This window comes from Heterocephalus glaber, unplaced genomic scaffold (assembly GCF_053883595.1).
Source record: "Heterocephalus glaber isolate CG9 unplaced genomic scaffold, H.glaber_assembly_v1.0 deba00001644, whole genome shotgun sequence".
In the NCBI taxonomy this organism is placed as follows: Eukaryota; Metazoa; Chordata; class Mammalia; order Rodentia; family Bathyergidae; genus Heterocephalus; species Heterocephalus glaber.
Window position 1 is genome coordinate 109437 of NW_028258397.1, and position 24861 is coordinate 134297.

General features: G+C 43.8%; 1 protein-coding gene across 2 annotated transcripts in view; it reads left to right on the forward strand.

Moving 5' to 3' along the window:
* The first annotated feature begins 3224 nt into the window (after positions 1–3224).
* LOC101704017 (ras-related protein Rab-7a) overlaps positions 3225–24861 on the forward strand; it is a 29839-nt gene continuing 8202 nt past the window's right edge. The window contains exons 1-4 of one of the 2 annotated variants that reach the window (XM_087196927.1): positions 3282–3305; positions 4925–4984; positions 20826–20886; positions 22763–22889. In XM_087196927.1, the coding sequence (XP_087053053.1) occupies positions 20834–20886; positions 22763–22889 (180 nt within the window). In that variant the 5' untranslated portion in view covers positions 3282–3305; positions 4925–4984; positions 20826–20833. Of the gene's footprint in view, positions 3245–3281; positions 3306–4924; positions 4985–20825; positions 20887–22762; positions 22890–24861 lie in introns of those variants that run through there. The other variant, XM_087196926.1, reaches the window with a different exon arrangement.

A 24861-nucleotide genomic window follows, 5' to 3' on the forward strand; every position in this document is an offset into this window, starting at 1 on the left:
TGCCTGCTTCAAAAGCACAAGGTCCGGAGTTTGATCCCCAGTACCAATAAATAAATAGCAATGCAGTGGCTTGGACTGGCCAGGGTCTTTGTCTTTGCTGGTTGCTCAGCACTGGCTGTCCTGGCTCTCCATTTCTCTGTCTCTTTAATTGTATCTTTGAGTTTTCTTTCTTTTTTTTTTGGTACTAGGGATTGAACTTGGGTCCTTGTGCTTCCACAGCAGGCTGCGAAACCACTGAGTTAAATCCCCAGCCCTCTTTGAGTTTTCTTTAAGCCTTGCATCATAGGACTGAGGAGGAGATGGGAACCTACTGCAGTAGTCTCTGATAAAAGCCGGCCTCTGGGCTGGGGATTTAGCTCAGTGGTTCTGGCGCCTGCCTCTCAAGCACAAGGTCCTGAGTTCGATCCCTGATAACAAAAAAAAAGAAAAAGAAAAAAGCTGGCCTCAAGCTCTCAGCCTCCCCAGGGCTGGGGTTACAGGCATGCACTACCACAGCTGTTTTTTTTTTTTTTCCATACTGGGGATTGAACTCAGGACCCCGTGCTTGCTAGGCAGGCGCTGGCACCACTGAGCTAAACCTCCGGCCCTGGTTTTGATTTTTGAGACAGGGTCTCACTATGTAGCCCAGGCTGGCCTCAAACTTTTGGCAATCCTTGTGCCTCAGCATGCCGAATGCTGGGATGCAGGCATGCCCCACCACACCTGGCTGAATACTGGAATTTTATTTATTTTTGGTAGCAGGCATCAAACTCAGGACCTAGGGCTTATGAGGCAGGTGGCAGTACCACTGAGCTAAATCCCCGGCCCAAAACTGGAATTTTAAAGGCTCTCAGATACCTGAGGTTGATGCTCCTGCTCCCCTATCTACTCTGATTTGTTCTACTGGAAGCCTGGGTTCTTCAGGATAATGGTAAAGTTGGAGAGACAGCTAGATTTCTGTGTCCCTGCAGGGGAAGGTGGGCGGGTAACTCAGTTGTAGTGTGGTAGAAGTAGAAGGTGCTGGGTGTAGCTTCTTGAAAAGTTCATTTAAAGAAAAGGCTGAGCTGCCTGCCTCACAAGCACAAGGACCCGAGTTTGATCCCTGGTAGCAAAAAAAATAAAAATAAATAAAGAAAAGGCTGAGTGAGCCAGAAAGTAGTTTGCCACTCTGTCTCCCTTCTTCCAGCCTGAAATGTGGATATGATGGAGGAAGCCAGCATCATCTGAGAACTTTGGGGCGACAAGTGTGAGGATGAAAGTCACAGGATAAGGCTGGCTGAGTAAGAGCATGACTCCATGGTGAATGCTCTTCTTTGGACTTCTGCATCTTATAATCAAATGAAATCCCCAGGCATAGTGGCACAGGCTTGTAATCTCAGCACTCGGGAGGCTGAGGCAGGAATGCCATGAGTTGGAGGCTAGCCTGGATTACATACTGAGTTCAAGGTCAGCCTGAGTTACATAGCAAGAACATGTCTCAAAAACAACAACTCTGAGACTGAAATAGTACAGAATTACAGAGCACTCATTATGTCCCTGTAACATTTTTTTTTTTGGTGCTGGGGATCGAACTTGGATCCTTCCGCTTGCGCAGCAGGCAGTGGAACCACTGAGCCAAATCCCCAGCCCCTCTCTATAACATTTTGAAAGGTTTTGTAGTATTTATCTTACTCATGAGGGGACTGAGGCCAAGAAAGTAATTTATCAAAGGATATACAGTGAGAAATTATTTCCAAACCATGTGACCTCTAAAATGATAACAGGGTGTGGTTGCACAGACCTGTAATCAAAGCACTGGGGAGGCTGAGGCAAGAGGATCACCTCGAGCTCAAGGCCAGTCTGAACTACATAGGAAGACCCTCTCAAAAGAACCCAAAATAGAGGCTGAGGGGATTTAGCTCAGTGGTTTTGTTGCCTGCTGCGCAAGCACAAGGACCCGAGTTCGATCCCCGATACCAAAAAAAAAAAAAAAAAAAAAAGAACTCAAAACAAACATGATGCCCCATGCCTGTAATTCCAGCACTCAGGCGGCTGAGGCAGGAGACCCCTGGGAGTTCGAGGCCAGCCTAGGCTACATAGTGGGTCCCAGGCCAGCCTGAGTGTGAGATCGGTGTCAAAAAACCAAAAACAAAATGAAAACAAAAAAGATACATTAAGTGAAAGAAAGTGCAGGAAAATGCATAGCTATGCTATTGTTGCGTTTTTAAACAAAAAGACCCATACAGGTAAAGCTATGAGCTCGAAAAGCACTGAAACTGGCTGAGACCCGAGTATCAGCCTTTGCCAGGTGTCACCAAAGCCAGAAAAAATGGGGTCAGTTTTCATGCAAGATCACTGAGGTCTTCTGAGGTTTGTACTACAAAAAAGACAGTAGGGGCTGGGGATTTACCTCAGTGGTTCTGCTGCCTGCCTCGCAAGCGCAAGGTCCTCAGTTCGATCCCTGGTTCAAAAAAAAAAAGATAGGGGCCGGGGATTTAGCTCAGTGGTTCCAGCACCTGCCTCAAAAAAAAAAAAGATGGCAACAAGTTTATAAATTCTGCGAATATTTAAACTATGACTTAAGAGCACAAACTCTTTTTGTTGTTGTTTTTTGAGACAGGTTCCTTGCTATACAGCCTCGTACTTGGCGTTCCTTCTGCCTCCGCCTTCCGACTGCTGGGATTATAAGCGTGCGCCCCCACGCAGAGCCTATGCTTTGATCTTTTTAACGACGCAAATGGTTCCCTGCAAGGGCTGCAGCACTGCCTGGTTTCGCTGCTGCAGAGACAAGGAAGCCTGTTCCTTCGCGGAAGGCAGCTGAGGTTGGAGGGCTTCCTCCCAGTGTCTCCGCGAGGGTCTCAGGGAACATCGCCTCGGGGCTCCGTAATCAGGTGCCACCAGCCCGCGCCGAGGCACCGCGGTCCCCCGCACCGCACAGGGGACAGGCCCTCGGATGGCAGTGACCTCGAGCGCCTCGCCTCGTGCCGCCGGCATCTTGGGACTCGGGCCGCCACCTTGAGGGACCATGCGACCTCCGCCGCGGCCGACCTCCGCCGCGGCCGTCTTTCCCGGGAATCTGCCCGCGAGCGCCGTACGCAAACCACCGCGCTCCCCCGGCAGGAAAACGTTTCGCTTTTCGTGCACACACAGAACCAGCTGCCATCTTCTACGGCAGACTCCTTCACTTCCGGAGCCGACCTCTTCTACTTCCGGATCCGACAGCCTGACGTCGGGTCGGATGTGCGAGCCAACATGTCGTCTCCTGCCCCCTGGGGGCGGTGCGGAGGTAGTGGTGCCGTTTTTGAACTCTGGGGGAGTCTGCTTCCGGGTCGACTTGGGCTCCCTTCGTAAGATGAATCTGAGCTTGTTCAGGGCTCAGGGGCCGGGACCTGGCACGGATGGGTGTGGCCTGGGTTGTGGGCGGGGGCGGGTGTGGAAATCCAGGCTTGTGGAGGAGGGCGTCCCAGGTGTCTTGTAATCCTTTTCATGACTAAGTGTGCTGGGTATTATTACTATTTACAGAGAAGGAAACTGAAGCTCGATGAGAGGCCTCTGCCGTACAATGAGATAAACATTGCTCTGGGGATCACTGTGAGGCTGGAACGCTTGTTCGGTGGCCCTACTGCGTCCTTGGTGTTGTCTGTCTTGATAATGGTCCTCTGGGCTTACACAGAGTTCTTTCCTCACCCGAGGACTCTGAGGTGGGCAGCCGTAGCTTCTCCTTTGACAAATAGGGACAGTGAGAAAAGCCCAAGTGAGGTGCCTGAGCAGCAATACCCGGGGTGTGTGGCCTCGACTGTCACACGTCATCTCTGGTGACCAGACCTTGTGGGAAGTGGCCTTGGTTTCCAGAAGTTGTGAGAAATGGCCCATTCATCAAGGTGCTTGCGTCCCTGTCGGAGAGGGAAGAAAGGGTCTGGGGAGAGGAGAACCAGGGCTCAGACGGCACTAGAGGGTGGAGGAGCAAGGCGAGGAACAGCGTTTTTGTCCGGTCTGCACTACAGGAGAAGAAATGATTTCCGGCTTGGGGATGGGAAGCGGAGATGATAGTAATAACAGGGTGTAGTTGCCACTCGGACCCTTAGGTGTTAATTCATTCCAGTCCCTTCTTGCTGAATGTCTGTTACTGACCTGCAAAACTCTAGTACTAGGATCCTTGGCCTGGCCACCGAGCTGGGCTGTTCGGAGAGAAGTGGCTTCCTGGGCCATCATTTGGTGTGGCTCTTGACAAGACATTGTGGTGAGGCTGGGGAACCTGGCTGTCCTACCTCCCGGGAGGGACGCTTCTACCTTAGCAGCACCTGTGCCTGTAAATTTGTCATTATGGAATTAATCCTTTGCACCCATCCTTGATTCCGACTTCAGCCCCACAGGTAGACTCCCTTGCTGTACTCTGGATGAGTTTGATTGTGCTCCCACTGTTGGGAGCTTGGTCCTCAGTGTGGCGTGGTAGAAAGCTGTACACCTTTAATCAGTACACCTCCCCTAGTGGGAGGCTGTCGGTCTTGGACAAGGCGGCTGCTCTCTAGGCCAAAAGGCTCTCTGAGGCCAGGGGCTCACAGGAGCTAAAGGAAGTTGGCAGGTCTGCTAAACAAAGATCTCAGGAGTCGAGCAATCTCTGGAATGCAATAGTTTATTCAGAATTTATCACATTCACAGAATGGAGGGGAGCTCACCCAAGGCATAAGCTGGAAGCCAGAGGTGGCACTGACGGTGCAGCAGGGGATCCAAGCAGGGCGTTCTGGACAAGCAGAGTGGAATGGAAGGTTGTAGAGCTGGAGCGGCAGCTCTGCTAAGAGCACTACCTGGGGCAGAGTCCACAAGTGTGGAGCCAGAAGACCCAGTGGAAGAGCAGCCGGAGGCTTTGTCTTTGTGCTGTGGGGAATTTGATATAAACAAAATGTGCTAATCCTATGGTGGTAAAAATGTATTTTTCTTTATGTCACATGTCATCTCCGGTGACCAGACCGTGCCGGGAAGTGGGCCCTGATTTCCAGAGGTTGTGAGAAATGGCCCAGTCCTCAAGGTGCTTATATTTTTATAAGTTTCTTGAAAGGGTTTGCAAGATAAGTTTTTTGGGCACATAGGTCCTAAGGTTACACAAGCTAGTTTAGACTCAGAAAGTAAATTTAGAATCAGAAACATAAGGTGGCTTCTGTCCTGCTCACACCAGAGCCCCTCCAAAAGAACTCAGTGACTTCAGGTTCCTTGTTTCCTATTTCAAAATGTGATCTCTTCCTTCCTCGAGCTGAGATGCTGCAAGCATCTTGACCTTAAGCCTCCAGAACTGTGGGCTAAACAAAAACTTTATAAAATCAACCTACCTTACGTATTTTGTTATAGTTATGAAAAACTGGCTAACAGCCCCCATGTGCATAGACATAAGTGCAAAGATTCATCTATGGTGGTCTGATAACTTAATTGCTCATCAGAAGGTGACAGTTTGGTTTAAAAAGTACGCATCTGTGTAATGGTAGTACCATGCAGCCTCTAAAAGGATTGAGGCAGTGTGGTTATGCAATAAGTTCTAAGATTTATCACGCACAACAAAAGTGTTAGGTTATAAATAACAAAATAACCTTGTATAGTAGCTTGAGCAGACAAAGGCTATATCTCATGTAATAAGTTATCCACAAGAGATCTGAGGCTTGCATGGGGCATGGTATACCATCAGGGATATAGATTCTTTTCATTTAAATCAATTCTTTTCCTGATTTGTTAATTTTCTGTTTCTTCCCTTCTATTAGTCCATGTTTGCAGTACATAAAGATTACATTCCTTGTGGGGAGTTGGTCCGTGGACATCACACATTTTCATTGCTTTTTTTTTTATCCCTTTCTTTCCCCTTCCTCCCCTGACCCTTTCCTTTTTAAAAATTTAAAAACTTAGGGCCAGGGATTTAGCTCAGTGGTTCTGCCGCCTGCTTCACAAGCGCAAGGACCTGAGTTCAATCCCCGGTACTCCCCCCAACCCCCCCCCCACAAAAAATTTAAAAACTTGCCGGGGATTTAGCTCAGTGGTGCCACCACCTGCCTTGCAAAAGCAGGGTCCTGAGTTTGATCCTCGGTACAAAAACAAAAAAAAAATTAAAAACTTTTCTAAAACTATGAATCATAATATATACACAGAAAAGTGCATGAAACATATATATTCAATTTAGTAAGTTATTATCATCCGAATATCTCTGTAAAATCTCTGAAATCTGAAATTTCAGATCTCTGAAATCTCTTACACACTTGCTCTGGGTCCTACTGTCTCTCATCCCAAAGGCAAACACTAGCCTTCTTTGAAAATATTTGCATATACCAAGACTTGAAACACTGCTGTCTTTTTTTAAAAATAAATTTTGTTTTATCCCATTCCCTCCTGAAGCCCTCTACTGCTATCTTTTTTTTTTTTGGTACCAGGGATTGAACTCGGGTCCTTGCACTTGCACAGCAGGCAGTGAAACCACTGAGCTAAGTCTCCAGCCCCTACTGCTATCTTTTTAAAAGCTTTATTATTTTACCTTCAACCATTAGGTTTTGTGTGTGTGTGTGTGTGTGTGTGTGTGTGTGTGTGTGTGTGAGACAGGATCTCAATATGTAGTTCAAGCTGGCCTTGAGCTCACTATGTAGCCCAGGCTGGCCTCAAACCCATAGCGATCCTTCTGCCTCAGGCTCCTGAATGCTGAGATTCCAATTGTGACACAACCATGTCCATTCATTATCAAGTGTGCACATTATTCCTAAGTTGTGTCTGTACCCTGATTGGTCATTCAGCAACAAGTCTTGAGTTCATCAGTTTACACAGGTGTTTACCTCTCTTCCAAAGACACCTGCTTGGGTATTTACAGGTATTTACAAATACTTAATTGTATTTTTTTTTTTTTCGGTACTGGGAATTGAACTCAGGACCTTGCGATTTCCAGACGGGTGCAGTGCCACTGAGCTACATCCCTGGCCCACTTAATTAAAATTAAAAAAATTTTTTTGCTGTTTTTTGAGATAGGGTCTTGCTGTGTAGTTCAGGCTGGCCTTGAACTCAAAGCATTCCTCCTGCCTCAGCCTTCAGACTGCTGGGAATCTAGGGGTGCACCTTTATGGCTGGCTTATAGTTTATAATTTATTTTAACTATTAATGTTAATATTGTTTATATTAATATATGTTAATATTATTTTATAATTCAGCATCTGTCGTGTATTGTAACGGACATACTGAATGTGTCCGTGTGCTGATGATCTTAACTGGGGCTTATTTTTAGGATAGGGCTTATATATTTTTTTCCCATTAAATTTATTGGTACATTTTAGGTGTAAAATACAGTTACATTCATCATTGGGATCTTGTACCTTTACATGACGTATCTTGGTTTTTATTTTTTCCCCTTCCCTATTTGCAAAGACTTTGTTTCCATTTTTTTCCTTTTCTCATATTTTTCCTTTTCCCTTCTTTCCTTTCCCCTACCCCTCCCACTTCCCCTACTCCTTTAGACCTTTTCTTCCTATTACACATATCAATTATACATTTTAAAAGTTACAGTATCAAGATCTAGAAGACATTACCACAGATTTTACAGAATTTAAAAGGATATAGGAAGCATATTACAAAATCTTTTTTGAAATAAATTTGACAACTTCTAAGAAGTAACTTGGAAGGGCCGGGGATTTAGCTCAGTGGTTCTGGCGACTGCCTCGCAAGCACAAGGTCCCGAGTTCGATCCCTGGTACCAAAAAAAAAAAAAAAGAAGTAACTTGGAAGACAAATTACTGAAACTAACTCTGGAGGAAATATAAAATTTGAATAGCACCTGTTAAAGAAAGTATATTCCTAGCTTGAAAACCTACCTATATGACAACAGCAGGCGCATATACATTTTAACTGATAAATTATATCAAACAAAGCAGAAAAAAGAAGGAACACTTCTCCCCTCATTTTAGGAAATCAACATTGTGCTAATACTAAAACTGGATAAAGATAATAGAAGAAAAAAGTATGAACATAGATGAAAATTTGTTTAACAAAACAAACTATTAGAAGTCAGATCTGGCAGGATGTAGAAAGTGGTTTTATTATAGGGATGGCAGTGTTGGTTCAGCATTGGAAGATCCACCCCCAAAAGTCATCATTTTAACAGAGGAAAGGAAAAAGCCATATGATCCTGTCACTAGTTGGAGAAAAAGTATTGGACTACATTCTACAGCTGTTCATGGTAAAAGCTATGAGGAGCCTAGAAGTAGAACAGAACTTTCTCAACAGATTAAAGACATGTACTCCATACTTCCAGCGAGAATGCCTTATATGAATGGAGAAGATATAATGCTTTCTCCCTAAGGTGGCGAACAAGGGCAGATATGCTTACTCTTCATCTATCCATTAAACTTTGAAACATAGGCCCGAACCAAAATAGTCTGGCAATAAAAAGACACAATTAGCATATGATTGGCAAGTTAGAAGTAAAATCTTTATATGTAGATGAAATGATCATCTACAGAGAAAATACTAAAAAATCTCTAGGAGGCCTTAGAACTTGTATTTGAATTTAGCAGGATTAGAAAACACAAGGTATATATAAAAATTCAGGTCTATGTATACTTGTTATAAATGAAGAATTGAATATTGAAATTTAAAAGTTATGTAGGAGTAAAAGGACCTAGAAAAGTAAAAAAAAAAAACTGTTGGAAGACATTTAGTACTTAATTTTAAGACTTCCTCTAAAGCTACAGTAATTAAGGCAGTGTTGGTGTAAGGAAAGACATATGGATCATTGGTATAAAACAGAGAATCTAGAAATAGAACCACACATATATGGTCCACTGAGTTTTGAAAGATTATTTAACATTACCATTTTATAGAACATAAACTCAATTCAAGAGGAGAGGAAAAGATGATGTTTTCAGCAAATGGCACTAGAACACCTGGTATCCGTATATAAAAAATTAACCTCAACCCTTTATTTCCATACATAAAAATAACTTGAAAGAATCTATGAACCTAAATATGAAAGACTAAAACTATAAAACTTTAAGAAGAAATTATAAGGGAAAATGTTTATGAATTTAGGGTAGGCAAGAATTTCCTGGGATATAAAAAACATGATGTATAAAAGAAAAAAATTGGTAAATGAAATTCCATCAAAATTTAGAACTTTAAAAGACATTGTTAAGAAAATGAAAAGTAGTCCTTAAACAGACCATATTTATAATGCATATAACACATGACTAGACTATATAAAGAACTCTTGGGCCAGGGATTTAGCTCAGTGGTTCCACCCCCTGCCTCGCAAGCTCAAGGACCTGAGTTTGATCCCCGGTACCAAAAAAAAAAAAAAAAAAAGAACTCTTACAGCTCATTAATGGACAACCCAATTAAAAAGTAGACACAAGAAGATGATAAATAGCCAGTACAGCACAAGGAAAGGTTGCAACACTAGAATCAGAAAAATACTAATCAACTAACAAGATTGAATTACATACTCATTAGGGAGATTAAGTTAAAAGTTTTAAAAGAACAAATGTCAGCTTAGGTGTGAACCAGTTAAAACTTTCTAATACTGCTAATGTGAATGTAAAATGATGAAACCATTTTGGAAAACAATATAGAAATTTTTTGTATTACTGTTAAGAACTAACAGTCCTGTTCTTAAGTTTTTACTTGAGAGGAATGAAAACACATTTTCACAATAGATTTGTACATACAAGTTGAGTATCCCTTATCTGAAATTCTTGGGACCAGAGTGTTTCAGATTTTGGTTTGAAATCCACTTGATCTGCAAAGAGGATAGCTACTCCTGCTTTTTTTTTTCCTCAGGTTCCTGTCACATGGAGTATTGTTTTTCACCCTTTAACTTTCAGACCATGAGTTTCTTTCTTTCTTTTTTTGGTACCGGGGATCGAACTTGGGTCCTTGTGGTTGCGCAGCAGGTGGCAAAACCACTGAGCTAAATCCCTGGCCCCATAATTGCAAAGGTAGATTGTCTAGGTGGTTTTTTTTTTATATCGGGGATTGAACTGAGGACCTTGAGCTTGCAAGGCAGGCAGCGGTACCTGAGCTAAATCCTCGAGTTTCTTTTTGAATTAAATGTGTTTCTTGTATGCAGCATATTGTTGGATCTTTTTTTTTTAATTTCCAAATAATTTTTGCCATTTTAATTTTATTTATGAAATATTTGTTCACATTGCTTTTTCACTTTTTCCATTTCTTTTTTTTCCCCATTTCTTTTTTTATTCATTAAGTTTATTGGTACATTTTAGGTATACAGTATGATGACATTCATCATTGGAAATTTGTACCTTTACATGATATATCTTGGTTCTTTATTTATTTATATATTAATTGGTACATTTTAGGTATACAGTACATTTACATTTATCACTGGGTCCCTGTACCTGAACACGATGTATCTTAGTTCTTATTTTTTCCCCCATTACCTATGTGCCCTTCACCCCCACCACCCTTCCCTATATATTGTTGAATCTTGCTTCTTGACCCATTCTGCCACTCTATTTCTTTTGATTGGTGAATTGAGACCATTAACATTGATGATTATAACTCATACATACTGACTTATCATTGACATGACTTTCTTTTGGGGGGGGTACCGGGGATCAAATTCGGGACCTTGCGGTTGTGAGGCAGGCACCAGAACCACTGAGCTACATCCCCAGCCCGACTTTTTCTTTTTGTTGGATTCTACCCCTTTGCATTTAATTTCTTTTTTGGTACCTGGGATCGAACTCGGGTCCTTGTGCTTGCGCAGCAGGTGGCAAAACCACTGAGTTAAATCCCCGGCCCAATTTTTTTGTTTTTTTTGGTACTGGGGATCAAACTCGGGTCCTTGCACTTGCAAGGCAGGCGGTGGAACCACTGAGCTAAATCCCCAGCCTGCATTTAATTTCTTGTTGCGCCCAACAGATTCATTCTGCTGGGCTTCCTGGGGTTGTGATCCTCATTGTCTTTTCCTAGGATATGGTCTAAAATTTTTTGGAGTGCCGGTTTGGTATTCATGAAGTTCCTAAAGTGCTCTTTGTCATGAAAGTATCTTATTTCTCCATCAATTTTGAAAGATAATTTTGCAGGGTACATCAATCTGGGTTGGAGGCTGTTTTCTTTTAGGGCTTGAAATACATCACTCCAAGCTTTTCTTGCCTTGAGGGTCTGCATTGAGAAGTGTGCTGTGATTCTGATGGGCTTTCCTTTGTATGTGATTTGTTTCTTTTTTCTAACTGCTTGTAGAACTTTGTTCTTCTGTTGGGTTTCTGGAATCTTAACAATTATATGCCAACCATTTTCTTTTTTTTGGTACCGGGGATCAAACTCGGGACCTTATGCTTGCAAAGCAGGCAGCAGAACCACTGAGCTAAATCCCTGGCCCAACAATTATATGCTTATGTGTAGATTTTTTTTTTTTTTTGATCAAGGCTAGTTGGAGTCCTATATGCCTCACTTATCTGTATGTCAAGTTCTTTTGCCCTGCTTGGGAAGTTTTCTGCCATTACTTCTGTGAACAGTTTTTTTAATGTCATCTGCGCTCTCTCCTGTTTCTTCATTGACTCCAATCAGTCTTATGTTACTCTTCTATGCATTGTCTAGCAACTGCTGGATTGATTTCTCATGGTCCCTTACTATTTCAAAGGCATTTTTCTTTTCCTAGTCACTAATTGCAATCTTATCTTCTATATCTGAAATTCTGTCCTCACATTAGCTCATTGTGGTGCATAGACTTTCAATGGAGTTTTTAATGTCCTGGAAATCTGTTTGCATATTTTATGCATTCTGTTTGTTTGCTATGTTGGGATTCCATCATGTTCCTGAACTCCTCTCTAGATTTATTAATCATGTCTTGCACCATGAGCACAATCTCTGCTATTATCTGAGAAATTATTTCTGATTTCATTTTTCCCAGATTCTCTTTTGTTGCCAGTTCAGGGAGTCCAGGTGGCTGAGTATCAGAGTGTCCCATCTTGTTTCCCTTTGGGGTTGCTGTAGGTGATCTGGAAGTCTGGTTTTGAGACTTGTTTACATGTCTTCTCATTTCAACTGGGGGGTGGGGATGCTGCTGGCACCTGCACGGCTCACCTCCTCTGTGCTGGTAGGGGTGGTACGGTGGCCCAGAAGCCTCCTCTTGTGTTCTGGGAGCAGCTCACCTCCTCTGGGATAGGGCCTATATTTTGAGCATACTGAAAAAATTCATACTAGTCCTCATTTTTCAGTTAAGTCTTATTTTCAGGGAAACATGGTAGTAAGTTCAGGGCAGCCTGAACTACAGAGCAAGATGCTGTCTCAAAAAACAAAAAATGCAGCAGCAAGGCACACATACAGTTCCTCGGAATGTCTGAAAAAGATTAGCATTGGAATTGATAGGCTGAGTAAAGCAGATTGGCCTCCCCACTGGAAGGGGGTGCCATCCAATCATTGGAGGCTTCCACAGAACCAGCCAAGTGGAGAGGAGAATTCTCCCTTATCCCAACTTCAGCCTGAGGTGGGGCATCAGCCTTGTCCTGCCCTTGACTCGGAGATGCACCCTGGTCCTCAGCTGCTCAGATCCACCCACCAGCTTCCTGGGCCTCCAATTGTAGACAGCAGATTATGAGACTTCAGCCTCCATAATCACATGAAAAATTCCTTAGAATACATTATATGTATTTGTATGTACATATATGTGTGTGCTTTATGTATATATGATAAGACATATATGATATATAGTATATAATGTACACATGTGTAGATAGGAGATAGCTATCTCTCTTTCTGCCTTATGGTATACATGCTTTCTGCTTTGTTTTATTTCTCTGGAGAACCCTAACATTTTCTCTAAGTTTTATTCTATTATGGCATATTGATATATTATTGTGTTAGGTTTTCATTGCTATGACACAATAACTGAGGTAATCAGCATAAAGCACAGAAAGGGAAAATAATGAATTTATTTCTTTTCTTATTAGTATATGTTTGCAGTACATAACTTTTACATTGCTTGTGTGGAGTTAGTATGTGTACGTAACATCTCAGTTCCTTTTCAGTCATCTCTTTTCTCTTACTTTCTTCCCCCCTTCCCCATCTCTTGGTCTCTTTTCCATTTGAGAAAGATTTATCTCTCTACTTCCTAGAAAATAATCAGTTTAGGGCCAGGGGATTTAGCTCAGTGGTGCCACGCCTGCCTTGCAAGCGCAAGGTCCTGAGTTCAATCCTCGATACCACGCACACACACACAAAATTGGTTTAAAAAAGGGAAGTAATAATGGTTAAAATGTGATATATAAAATGATGTCTATGTAAATAGGGAAGGGTGGAGGGGGTGAAGGGCACCCAGGTAATAGGGAAAAAAATAAGCACTAAGATACATCATGTACAGGAACAAGCACCCAATGATAAATGTAAACATATTGTATACCTAAAATGTACCAATAAAAGAACTAAAAAAAAAAGTGATATATATATATATATGCGCCAAAAGTGAGATATATATATATGTGCCAATTCCTGTTGGGAGCAATTCGACATGATTTTGGGAAAAAATCATTTCATAATTAAATCATGATAAGAGCCTAGTTTTCCTGTCTACTGGCCAGCTTTGGCATGTCAAGACATAACTCCATTTTAGCCTCTGGTCACAGCTAAGACCTCAATGGTCCTGTGATGCTGTAATGCTCCAGGGCAGGACTACACCAGCTGGAGACATCCTGGGAGGAACCAAACCTTCATCTGCATAGTTCCTCCTTGTTCTAGGAGCAGCTGCCCTCTGAGTCATTTGCTACTTTTGTTTCTGCTGATGTTCCGAATAAAGGTGTGGCAAGCTTGGAGTCTGGGATCTTTGCCCCCCAGAGCAGCATGGATCAGGCCAAAGCTCAGCTTCTTCTCTAAGTCTCATTTTCTGTCTAAATATTAAATAATTCACCTTGTGCTGTTGTGGCTTGCATGAGACTAGGTAGGACCTGATGCAGAAGTTGTAGTAATGTTCCCTACAAATTCCCTAAGATGAATGTAATTATTATATATTACAGACACATACCAATAAATTTAAAAATATGAAAAAAGAGGAAAAGTATATTTTTGGTATTGTTTTCAGAGGCTTCTTTGGTTTTGTTTGTTCACTTTTTGAGGTACTGGGGATCAAACTCAGCACGGTGCCACTGAGCTAAATCCCTGGCCCTGAGGGGCTTCTTTGTATGGTTACTTGGGTGTATTGCTTTTTTTTTTTTTTTTTTTTTTGACATTACCGGGGATTGAACTCAGGACCTTGCACTTTTGAGGCAGGCATGCAGCACCACTGAGCTAAATCCCCAGCCCTTGGTTGTATTGCTTTGGAGCTCTGGCTGCAAAGAACATCATCATGGCAGGAGTGTGTGACAGAGGAGGCTGGGAAGTGAAAAAAAGACATGGATATTAAGGGGAGTCAAGGCAGGTCCCCAAAACCTAGCTTCCTTCCACCAGGCCCCAGCCCCTAATGGCTCCATCCCCACCCAGTAGTTCTACAGCAGATGACCAAGCCTTGAACATTTGGTGTTTTTTGCTTGTTCATTTGTTTTTTGTGACACAGGATCTCGCTATGTAGGTCAGCCTGGCCTTGAACTCACTATTTAGTCCAGGCTGGCCTTGAACTCATGGTGTTCCTCCTGCTTCATCCTCCTGAGTGATGGGATTACAAGTATGTACCATCACACCTGGCTTGCCTTGAACACTGGCCTTTAGGAATGCTTCCAATTCATTGTGATTATTTTCTGGGTATTCAACCAACCTTGCATTCCTGGTACAAATCCCACTTGATCATGGAGCCTAATTTTTAAAATATATTTTCTTTTGGTACCAGGGATCAAACTCGGGTCCTTCCACTTTCGAGGCAGGTGGCAGAACCACTGAGGTAAATCCCTGGCCCCCTCGAGCCTAATTCTTTTATTTGCTCCTGGATTTGGTTTGCTAGTTTATTCAGGTTATTTTCATATATATGTTCATAAAATATTGGTTTCTGTAACTTTCTGTAGTGATGTCTTTGTCTGGTTTAAGTGTCAAAGATGGCATTATAAAATGACTTGGGAGTGTTCCCTCTTCTGATGTTTTCACCACTTGTGAAAAATTAGTAAAGTTTGTCTGTGAACCCACTTGTTTCTGAGCTTTGCTTTGTAAGTTATTTTTTAAAATGACTAATTCATTTAGTATGAGTCTATGTAGATTATCTATCCTGAGTCTGTTTTTTGTTGATTTCATATTTTATTCCCATACAAATTATGATATATTCATTTATAATTGTTTTTTTTTTTTTTTGGTACCAGGGATCAAACTTGGATCCTTGTGCTTGCAAGGCAGGTGGCGGAACCACTGAGCTAAATTCCCGGCCCTATAATTGTTTTTATTTGTGTAAATATCTGCCTTTTTTTTTTTTTTTTTTTTTTTTTTTTGGTGGTATTAGGTATTTGTATTGAGCTATGTGGTTCTTTTCTTTTCTTTTCTTTTCTTTCTTTTTGGTGGTGGTACTAGGTATTTATACATTCCCAGCCTTTTTAGTTTTTATTCTGAGAAAGGATCTCACCAAGTTGCTAAGTTGCCCAGGCGGGGGTTAAGCTTGCAATCTTCCAGCTTCCAAGAATGCTGGGCTTACAGGCGTGCAGCTCCATAACCAGCTTACTCTGCCATTTCTGATATATATATTTTAAATTTTTTATTTTTTTGGTACCAGGGATTGAACTCGGGACCTGGCACTTCTAAGGCAGGCACCAGAACCACTGAGCTAAATCCCTGGCCCCACTGATGTTTATATTTTGAGTTTCTGGTCTTTTTTTTCTTGTTTTGTTCATCTTTTCAAAGAACCAGATTTTGCTTTAATTATTTTTCTCTTTTCTGTTTCATTACTTTTTGATCTAGTCTTTATTATTTCCTTCCTTCTGTGAGCTTTAGATCTGGTTGGTCTTATTTTACTAATATGGTATGGTTGGTTATTGACTTGAGGATGTTTTTTGTTTGACTTGAGGATGTTTTTTGTTTGCTCAGTGTTGGGGATTGAACTCAGGGACTCATACATATGCCAAGGACTCATGCACTGAGCTACATACTCAGCCCTTTGTTCTTGTGTGTGTGTGTGTGTGTGTGTGTGTGTGTGTGTGTTGTGATAGGACCATGCCACAGTATGTAGTCCAGTCCAGACTGGCCCTGAGCTTTTGATCACCCTGCCTCATCTTCTCAAGTCAGGGATTACAGGCATGTGGTACCACATCCACCTTAGAGCTTTCTTTGTTCTTAATTAACATGAATATTTATAGCTATAAAATTCCATCTAAGCACTGCTATAGCTGCATTTCATAAGTTTTGTATTGCTGTGTCTTCACTTTTATCCATCTGAAAGTATATTCTAATTTCTAATTTATATCATAGCTTCACACATGCTCATAGTATCTCATAGCTTCATGTGCCTCTCACAGGCACACTGCCTGGCCTCCCAGGCCTTCTGAAGTCTGGGTGGAAGCCTCCATGACCTTGTGACTGTTGCCTTACGGATGATGATATCTATAAAACCAGCACCAAGTGGATGATACCAAGTTCTGCTGACAGCTTGAGCAGTAAGCAGGCCCCCTTGGATCATGGCTGCAGAAACCTCTGAGCATCTGGATGGCTAAGCACTACGAAATCCTAGAGAACTAATTCCCTATGTGTCCTTTCTGGAGCAGGGGGCATAGGGGCTCTCTTCTTAAATGAAAGCTTTACAGTTTTGCCTTCTTGAGCCTGTGAAAGGTGGGGTTTTGCTGATTTCTGAGATGCCTTAAAGGCCTTTCCTATTGTCTCAATGTAAAGCACAGTACTTGGCCTATTTATTTATTTATTTATTTAAAAAAATTTTTTTTGGACCGAGGATTGAACTCGGGTCCTTGCACTTGTGAGGCAGTTGGCAGAACCACTGAGCTAAATCCCCGGCCCCAAAAGAACTGATAATGAATGTTCACTTTTTTTTTTTTTTTTTTTTTGTGCCAGGGATCAAACTCGGGACCTTGCGCTTGTGAGGCAGGTGCCGTTATTTATTTATTTATTTATTTATTTATTTATTTATTTATTTATTTATCTTGGTACTAAGGATCAAACTCAGGACCTTGTGCTTGCCAGGCAGCCGCAGTGCCATTGAGCTACATCCCTGGTCCTATTGGCTTCTTTCTAATGCTAATCTTTTTAGCAATTGTGTTTTCCAAGACCCCAACTTTGCAGGTGCTGCCTTTCTGGCAAAACTGGAAACTTTCAGTATCTTTTACCTCTGTCTTTTGCTCCTGATTTTCCCTGTAGATTTGGCCAAAGCAGCCAGTAGCACTCATGTTACAGCTTGAAGTTGGGCTGCTTTGAAATTTTCTATACCAGGTTAATTAGTCCATTGTCCTTAATCTCAGTCTCTCATAGCATCTTAGGACATGGACAAAGTGTAAAACACATGGCCTTGGGCCAGGGATTTAGCTCAGTGGTTCTGCCACATGTCTTGTAAGTGCAAGGACCCAAGTTCGATCCCCAGTACAAAAAAACCCCTCAAAACAAAAAAACAAACACATGGCCTCTAGCCTAACTGCTCATGGAGTCCCAGTTGAAACCTCTTGAGATTGGCCTGTACTTATCTTCTGAACTCTGAGCAGTGTTGCAAATTAACCATTGCTCATGACATTCTAGATCTTCTCTAGTCCACTTCTCCAAACTTTTCCAGACTCCTCCTCCTGTAAACAATTTCCAAATGCTTCTAAACCACAGCATCAGGTATAGTCAGAGCAATGAACCCACTTCTCTGGTACTAAAATCTGTCAGTCACTTTCCTGTCATTGGAACCAAATACCCAATGTCCACAACTTAAAGGAGGAGAGATTTATTTTTGGGTCACAGTTTCAGTCTGTGGTCAGCTGGCTCCAAGGTAGAAATGGTATGATGGAAGGGCGTGGTAGAGAGCTGTTCAACCCATGATACCTAGGGAGCAGAATGAGGAGGACCCAGGGACAAGAATATACTCTTCCATGCCCTGCCCCAGTGACCTGTTTCCAACCTCTTCCTAAGAGTAAGTTGGCTGTTCACTGATGAGTATAGCACCTCCCCATCCAATCACCTTACATGAGACATTTAAGGGACATTTTATTTCACTTTTAAAATTATTTTTTTTTGACACAAGTTCTCACTACCTAGTTTAGGCTGAACTTGTACTCACTTTGTAGCCCAGGCTGCCCGGAACTTGCAGAGATCCTCCTGCCGCAGCCTCCCAGGTGCTGGGATTACAGGCACGCACCACCACACCTGCCCTGCGGGTCATTTTAGATCTAAACCATAATAACCTCTTTCCACATTCTCTTAATGCTACTTTTATCTTTGAATGTTGAGTTTTGGATTTACAGAATAATTTAAATAATAGTATTCCTCTCTGATCTTGGACTGTCAATTTATGCAGCTGCCAGGTTGCCCTTGGCATCCTTCACCTGTTTTGTCTGTGTGAACATCTTCCATAAGAACAGGTGTGAACAGCCGGGGATTTAGCTCAGTGGTTTCACCGCCTGCTGTGCAGGCGCAAGGACCTGAGTTCGAGCCCTGGTATCAAAAAAACAACATGGGCATACTTCGTAAAATTCCAAATAGTAAATAGGCTTCGTGGGCCACACAGTCTGTTCTTTTTTAAATTTAATTTTGTTGTTATTGTTTTGATATAGGGTCTTGCTTTATAGTTCAGGCTGGCCTTGAACTCCCTATGTAGCCCAAGCTGACCTCAAACTTACACCAATCCTCCCGCCTCAGTCTCTCTCACTCTGGGATGGCATTTGCCATCACAACCTGCCACACAGACTGTTTTGCAACCATGCAACTCTCACTTTCATAGGGTGAAAGCAGTAATAAACCTCATGTAAATGAATGGGTGTGACTACGTTCCAGTAAAACTTTATTTCCAGAAACAGTTGGCTGGCCTGCAGGTAGTAATTTTCTGATTCCTGCTCATAGGGGAGGAGCATGCTCTCCCCTGCTCTTCCTTCTCTTCCAATTAGTTAGTGGTACGGTTTGCAGGGTTTTTGCTCCCTCCAGAAATTCAGGTTAAAACCTAATCCTCATTAGAACAGTATTGGGAGGCGTGGGCTTCGGGAGGTGACTGAGTCATGAGGGCTCTACTCTGACACGTGGGCATCTTATAAAAGGACTTGACACAGTGAGTTCTGCTTTTTTGTTTGTTTGAGTTTTTTCGTTTTTGGTTCTGGGATCGAACTTGGGACCACTGAGCTAAATCCCCAGCCCTTGATACAGTGAGTTCTATCCTGTTTTGCTCTTCTGCATATGAAGGCACAGCATTCCTTTCCATGGAGGATGCAGCATCATTCACCATCTTGGAAGTAAGAGAGCAACCCTCAGCAGACAGGTGAAGTGGCCAGTGCCTTCATTTTAGACTTCCAGAGCTATGAGAAATAAACTTCTGTTCTTTATAAATCATCTGATCTCAGGTTTTGTTGTTGTTGTTCTTTGTTTTGTAGTGGAGATCCAACTCAGAACCTTGTGCTTTTGAGGCAGGCAGCTAAATCCCCTTGTTAAAGCAGCACAAGACTGCCTAAAACAGGTAGAATAAAGACATTACAGAAAATCAGGAGCAGCCATCTCCATCACCAAATGGAGCTACTTGTTAAAGCTGGAAGCTCAGTTTTGTTGAAGGAATCTGGATTCCCGAGTTTGAGAATTTTTACATGAGAAAGTAACATCCTTTATAATTTTGGGGTTTTGGAATACCAGTTTATACAGTATATTATTACCATGCCTAATTTGAGTTGGGTTTCTGTCACTTGCCACCGGGAGCTTTGACTAATATAAATAAGAACTTGGGGTGTGAAGTAAAGAACTGTTCCCAACATTCATCCATGGGCGATTGGTGAGTACTTAGTAGGGGAATAATGAGGTGGTTAACTGATTGGCTAATGTGCAGAGTAATGGTTGTCACACTTCCTTGACTAAGTGGAAATAACTTTGTGCATCTTTTTTACTGAGTACCTGCAGTGCCCCAGGCACTCTAGGAGCCATCATGGGGAGGGAATGAATCAACAGACAACCTAAAAGGGAATACAGAGATAAAGAGGGGTTCAACCTTCAAGAGCCAGGTAGCTTGTAGGATGGCTCTCATATTTGGTTTGTGTGATGATTATGATTAGACTGAGGTTATCACTTCCAGCAATCCCATAGCCATACCTCCCCAGTGATGTGCAGTTTTCAGCGAGCCCTATCAGTAGCACTGGTGATGTTAATCTTGATCACTTGGTTAAGGCAGTGCCCGACAGGATTCTCTGTTGTGAACTTACTATTTCTCCCTTTGTAATTACTAAGGTTTTTTTTTTGTTTTTGGTACCAGAGATCGAACTCGGGTCCTTGCACTTGTGCAGCAGGCGGCGAAACCACTGAGCTAAATCCCTGGCCCTTTACTAAGTATTTTAGGGGAGATACTTTGAGCCTCTCCAGGTACCTTGTTTCTGCTTAAACTTTTGCTCACTAATTTTAGCATCCAACCAGTGGATGTTGGAGAAAGCAATCTTGTACTTTCTAGGTCTAAATTTTATTGACCCAGAGAGCGGAAGGGCCAGAGTCATTGAAGGAGAATGATAGGAAAAAGCAGAGGATTAGCTGTAAGACCGCTGGCTTTACCAAACGCTCCAAAAGGAACACACCGGTGCTTCACAGAGCCTGGAGCTGCCAGGGAAGCTTGGAGCTTTGATTCTAATTGCTGAGCCCACCAAGTGATCGAATGGGAAAATGCAGCCTTCCTCCTCCCCCTCCTTCCCCTCCCACACTTGCCGGGCTCTCTGGTCCCAAGTTCTGGGGATGGGCCCTTTATCAGAAGGGTCCTGAGGGCCTGGAGCTGTGCCAAGGGGCATTTCCTCCTGGTGGTCTTTGCTCACTGTGCTTTCTCCTTTCTCCTGCAGTTTGAAGGATGACCTCGAGGAAGAAAGTGTTACTGAAGGTTATCATCCTGGGCGATTCGGGGTAAGTGTCACCTGTATTTGAGCCATCATGTTGGCTTAGAGCTGAGCCTCACTCCCGGGGATCTCCCCGCCATGTTCCCTCCATCCCTGGGCTGGTGTAGACATCACTGTGTCCTGCTCTGGGCTCTTCTTCTCCTGCTGTTGGGGTACAGAGAGAAGTATGAATGGTCTCTTACTGTGCAGTCTTCATAGGGTACATGGCTTTTATAGCATGATTGCTAGGGAACAGGTGGCTGACTGCACTCAGCTGATGTGGGCATTTTCATGAAGCCCCTTTGCTCCAAGTTGCTCAACCCCGGGAGGCTGCTCATGCCCATGCATTGCCACTGCTGCAGAGGGGTTGGTTGCCTCTGGCTCTCCTCCAGGGCGGGTGTCTGGTGCATTGCCTCCTGTGCCTGGTCAGGCCTGTGGAGGAGGACCTGGCTGCTACTTTTCGATCTGCACTAACTCTTGAGCAACTGACTGGTAGGCTTTTCAGACTTGGTGTCTGACATGACTCAGGATAGCTTTAGTTCATTGGAGGCATACATATTTAAAATAACAGTAATAAGGGCCGGGGATTTAGCTCCGTGGTTTTGCTGCCTGCTGCACAAGTGCAAGGACCCCAGTTCAATCCCCGGTACCCAATAAATAAACAAACAAACAAACAGTAATAAGCTGGATCTTGTATACACACACGTGTAGTTCCAGCTACTCAGGAGGCTGAGGTGGTCACTTGAACCCAGGAACTCAGGACCTTCCTGGGCAGCATAGCAAGACCCCATCTTCAAAATAATAAAAATGTAGACAGGTTTGCCCTTGTGTCTCAAAGTTCCCACCCTTTCTTTCAAGAAGTGAGTGATTTTTCTTTTTTGGTGGGCTTATATGAACTACTTGAGGCCCCTTTAATAAGCTAGCCTTTGCCCAGCCCCAGATCACTGGGGTGGGGTTGAAGTGCCCCGTCCCATCCTGTCCTGTCCCGTGTCCGTGCCCCCGCCCAGGACGGACAGATACTTTGCTTTGGCCTGCATTGCCAGACGGGCCTGAAGAGAATGAGCCGGCCCCATCCCATTACAGCTTCTGTCGCAGCGTTCACTCTTGCCCTCCTGGCTGCTCTGGTCTGCGTAGAGTGAGTTGCTGTGGCGCTGTCTGTCCAGGGACCCTGTGAATGAAGGTGACCCGTCCCTCTGAGGGACACAGATGGTGCTGTTGGCTCAGGGGCTCCTGTCTTTTCTTCAGGCTGCCCTGGCCTTGGCCAGGAAAAGGCCGTCCACCATCGCCTATGAGCTTGGCGGGGTGGGGGCCCTTGGGAGGAGTGTTGCCTTGCAGCAGACTCTCTCCGATGACACCGCTGGGTGTTTTCTCCAGGTTGCATTTCCAGCTCCAGGGCAGCATCCTCCTCCTGGCCTCAGTGCATCGAGCTGAGTAACAGCCACCAAAGAGAGATGCACTCCAGACTGCAGGGATATTTTTGGAATAGTGGAGAGATCTTATTACTGCAGCTTCTTTTAGAAGGAGTGATTTGCTGACTTCCTTCTGGAAGGGAAAAGAATAATACTAGGTTCTACCACTGAGTAGCCTGTACCAGAACTTCTCAGCATCTGGCACACATCAAGACTATTTTCTTTTTTCCCCCTAGTGCTGGGCCCCACCTGCTGGGGCCTTGCCATGCTAAGCCAGGGCTCTCCGCTGAGCTCCACCTCCACACTGTGTTTTTACCCAGGAGAAAGTGCAGCGGATCTCGGGTGCTGCTGGCATTTGCTGGCACTGCCCGGCTGGTGAGGACAGTTCCTCCTCCTCTTTCAGGACCAGCAGGTTCCTTATAAAGTTGCACATGTCCAGGTCTGTTTCACCCCCTTCCTGTTTGGCTCAGACTTGTGGTTTTTCTCCAATTTCAGGGTCGGCAAGACATCACTTATGAACCAGTATGTGAACAAGAAATTCAGTAACCAGTACAAAGCCACAATAGGAGCAGACTTCCTGACCAAGGAGGTGATGGTGGATGACAGACTAGTCACCATGCAGGTAGGCCTGCCTCCCGCCTTGCTCGCTATCTCGGTGTTTTCCTTCCCCGCTCTCAGACCTCACGGTTGTATTTGTGGGTAGTTGGCTGTGGGCAGAATTATCAAACACATGGGCCGGGGATTTAGCTCAGTGGTTTTGCCACCTGCTGCGCAAGCGTAAGGACCCAAGTTCGATGCCCAGTACCAAAACCCAAAAAGAATTATCAAACACATACACCAGACACCTGGGTTAAGTTTACACCCCACCCCTCACCCGCCCTTTGTGACACCAAGAATGGACCCAAGGGCTCCTGCATGCAGAGTTGGAACTGTACTGCCTCAGGCTGCAGATGTACCTCAGTGGTAGAGCACATTTCTGGTGTGCTTGAGGTTCTAGATTCCACTCCCAGCACCATTAAAAACAAGGAATTGTACCACTGAGCCACACCTCAGCCCTAAATTAGAACTTCATATAAGGCATACTAAAATTTGGTGATGGTTTTTGTGAAATTCAGATTTCACTGGGCTTCCTGGGTTTATTTGTTGTTGTAGTTTGTCCTGGGTTTGAGGTTTTGGTTTTTGCTAAATCTGGCATCTTACGCCTTCCTGCCTGTGTTCCAAAATGTCTTCAGTTTTTATCCGTTTTTTGTGGCGCTGGGGGTTGGAGCCAGGACCTTGCTGCACTGCTAAGTTGCCCACCCACCCAGCCCTTGGGAGGCTCGGAAGGCAGGGCTGGGTCTCTCAGGCTGAGGAGGTGGACAAGGCTTATGGACCCACAGGTTGGGGGCTTTGCCCTCTCATAGAAGGATTCGTGGTCCCACTCTCCATAGTTCATACTCTGCCAGGAATGGAAATCTGTCTGAAGAGTTTAACATAGCAAAGACAACTCTGTAGGGACACCCCGAAACTAGGGAAGACATGCGTACAGCTAATGAGGAAATGTATGCCAGGAGAAATGTTCATAATGACAAAGACCTCTGGAGGGAAGTCTTCAGTGGGAAAAGACACTATAAAATGAGGATATGAAAAAACATCTTCAAGGACCGAAAAACGACTACTGAAATAAACATAATCAACAGTTAGCCTCTGGATTACACACAGCCAAAGAAACATAGTAAACTCTCAGAGCCAAGCAAATGTCCTAGGAGAAAACTTAAAATTGCAGAAGATCAAAGGCACAATCCCTAAGAGCAGCTAGAGAGGGAAAGGACAGGTGACCGATCTAGAGACAGAAGTTAGGCCACAGAGGGAGCAGGATGCCCTCCGTCTCCGACAGCAGAGCTTGGGAGTTGGGTCCTGTGCACCGTGGCCCTGCTGAGCTGGGTGCTCTGGGGGATTCCTGCCTGGCCCTGTGCTGCCCAGCCACCTCGAGGCCCTATGCCTTGGACCATGGGCCTTGGAGAGGCTGCAGCCGGGCTCAGACAGGAAACGAGAAAACCATCGTCTCTGGGCAAGGCATCACCCCAGGTTTTGGGTCGTTTTTCTTTTTTGAGACAGGGTCTCACTATGTAGTTCAGGCTGTTCTTGAACTCACTGTGTAGTCCAGGCTGGCCTCACACATCGATCTTCCTGCCTTAGCCTCCCGAGTGCTGTGATTACAGGCATGCACCACCACACCAGCCTCTTTTTATTTGTTAATTTTAATTTTTTTTTTTTTGAGAGGTCTCACTGAGGTTGCCCAGATTGGCCTTGAATTTGTGATCTTCCTCAGCCTATGCCCAGCTATCATCTGAGATCTCAAGGGATCTCCACATGCTTGAGTTTTTTTGGTGTCAGGTATTGCCCAAGGGTCCTTGCGCTTGCGCAGCAGGTGGCAAAAGCACTGAGCTAAAATCCCCTGCCCCTCCACATGCTTTTTAAGGGCTTTTAGAAAACAGGTGTTATGAAGAAGACCAGCAGATCCTCCCTGGTAATTTAGTGGTTTTCATTTAAAGAAATAACCAAGATCCAGTCTCTTGTGTCACCCAGGATGAATAAATGCTAGAGTGCTGCAT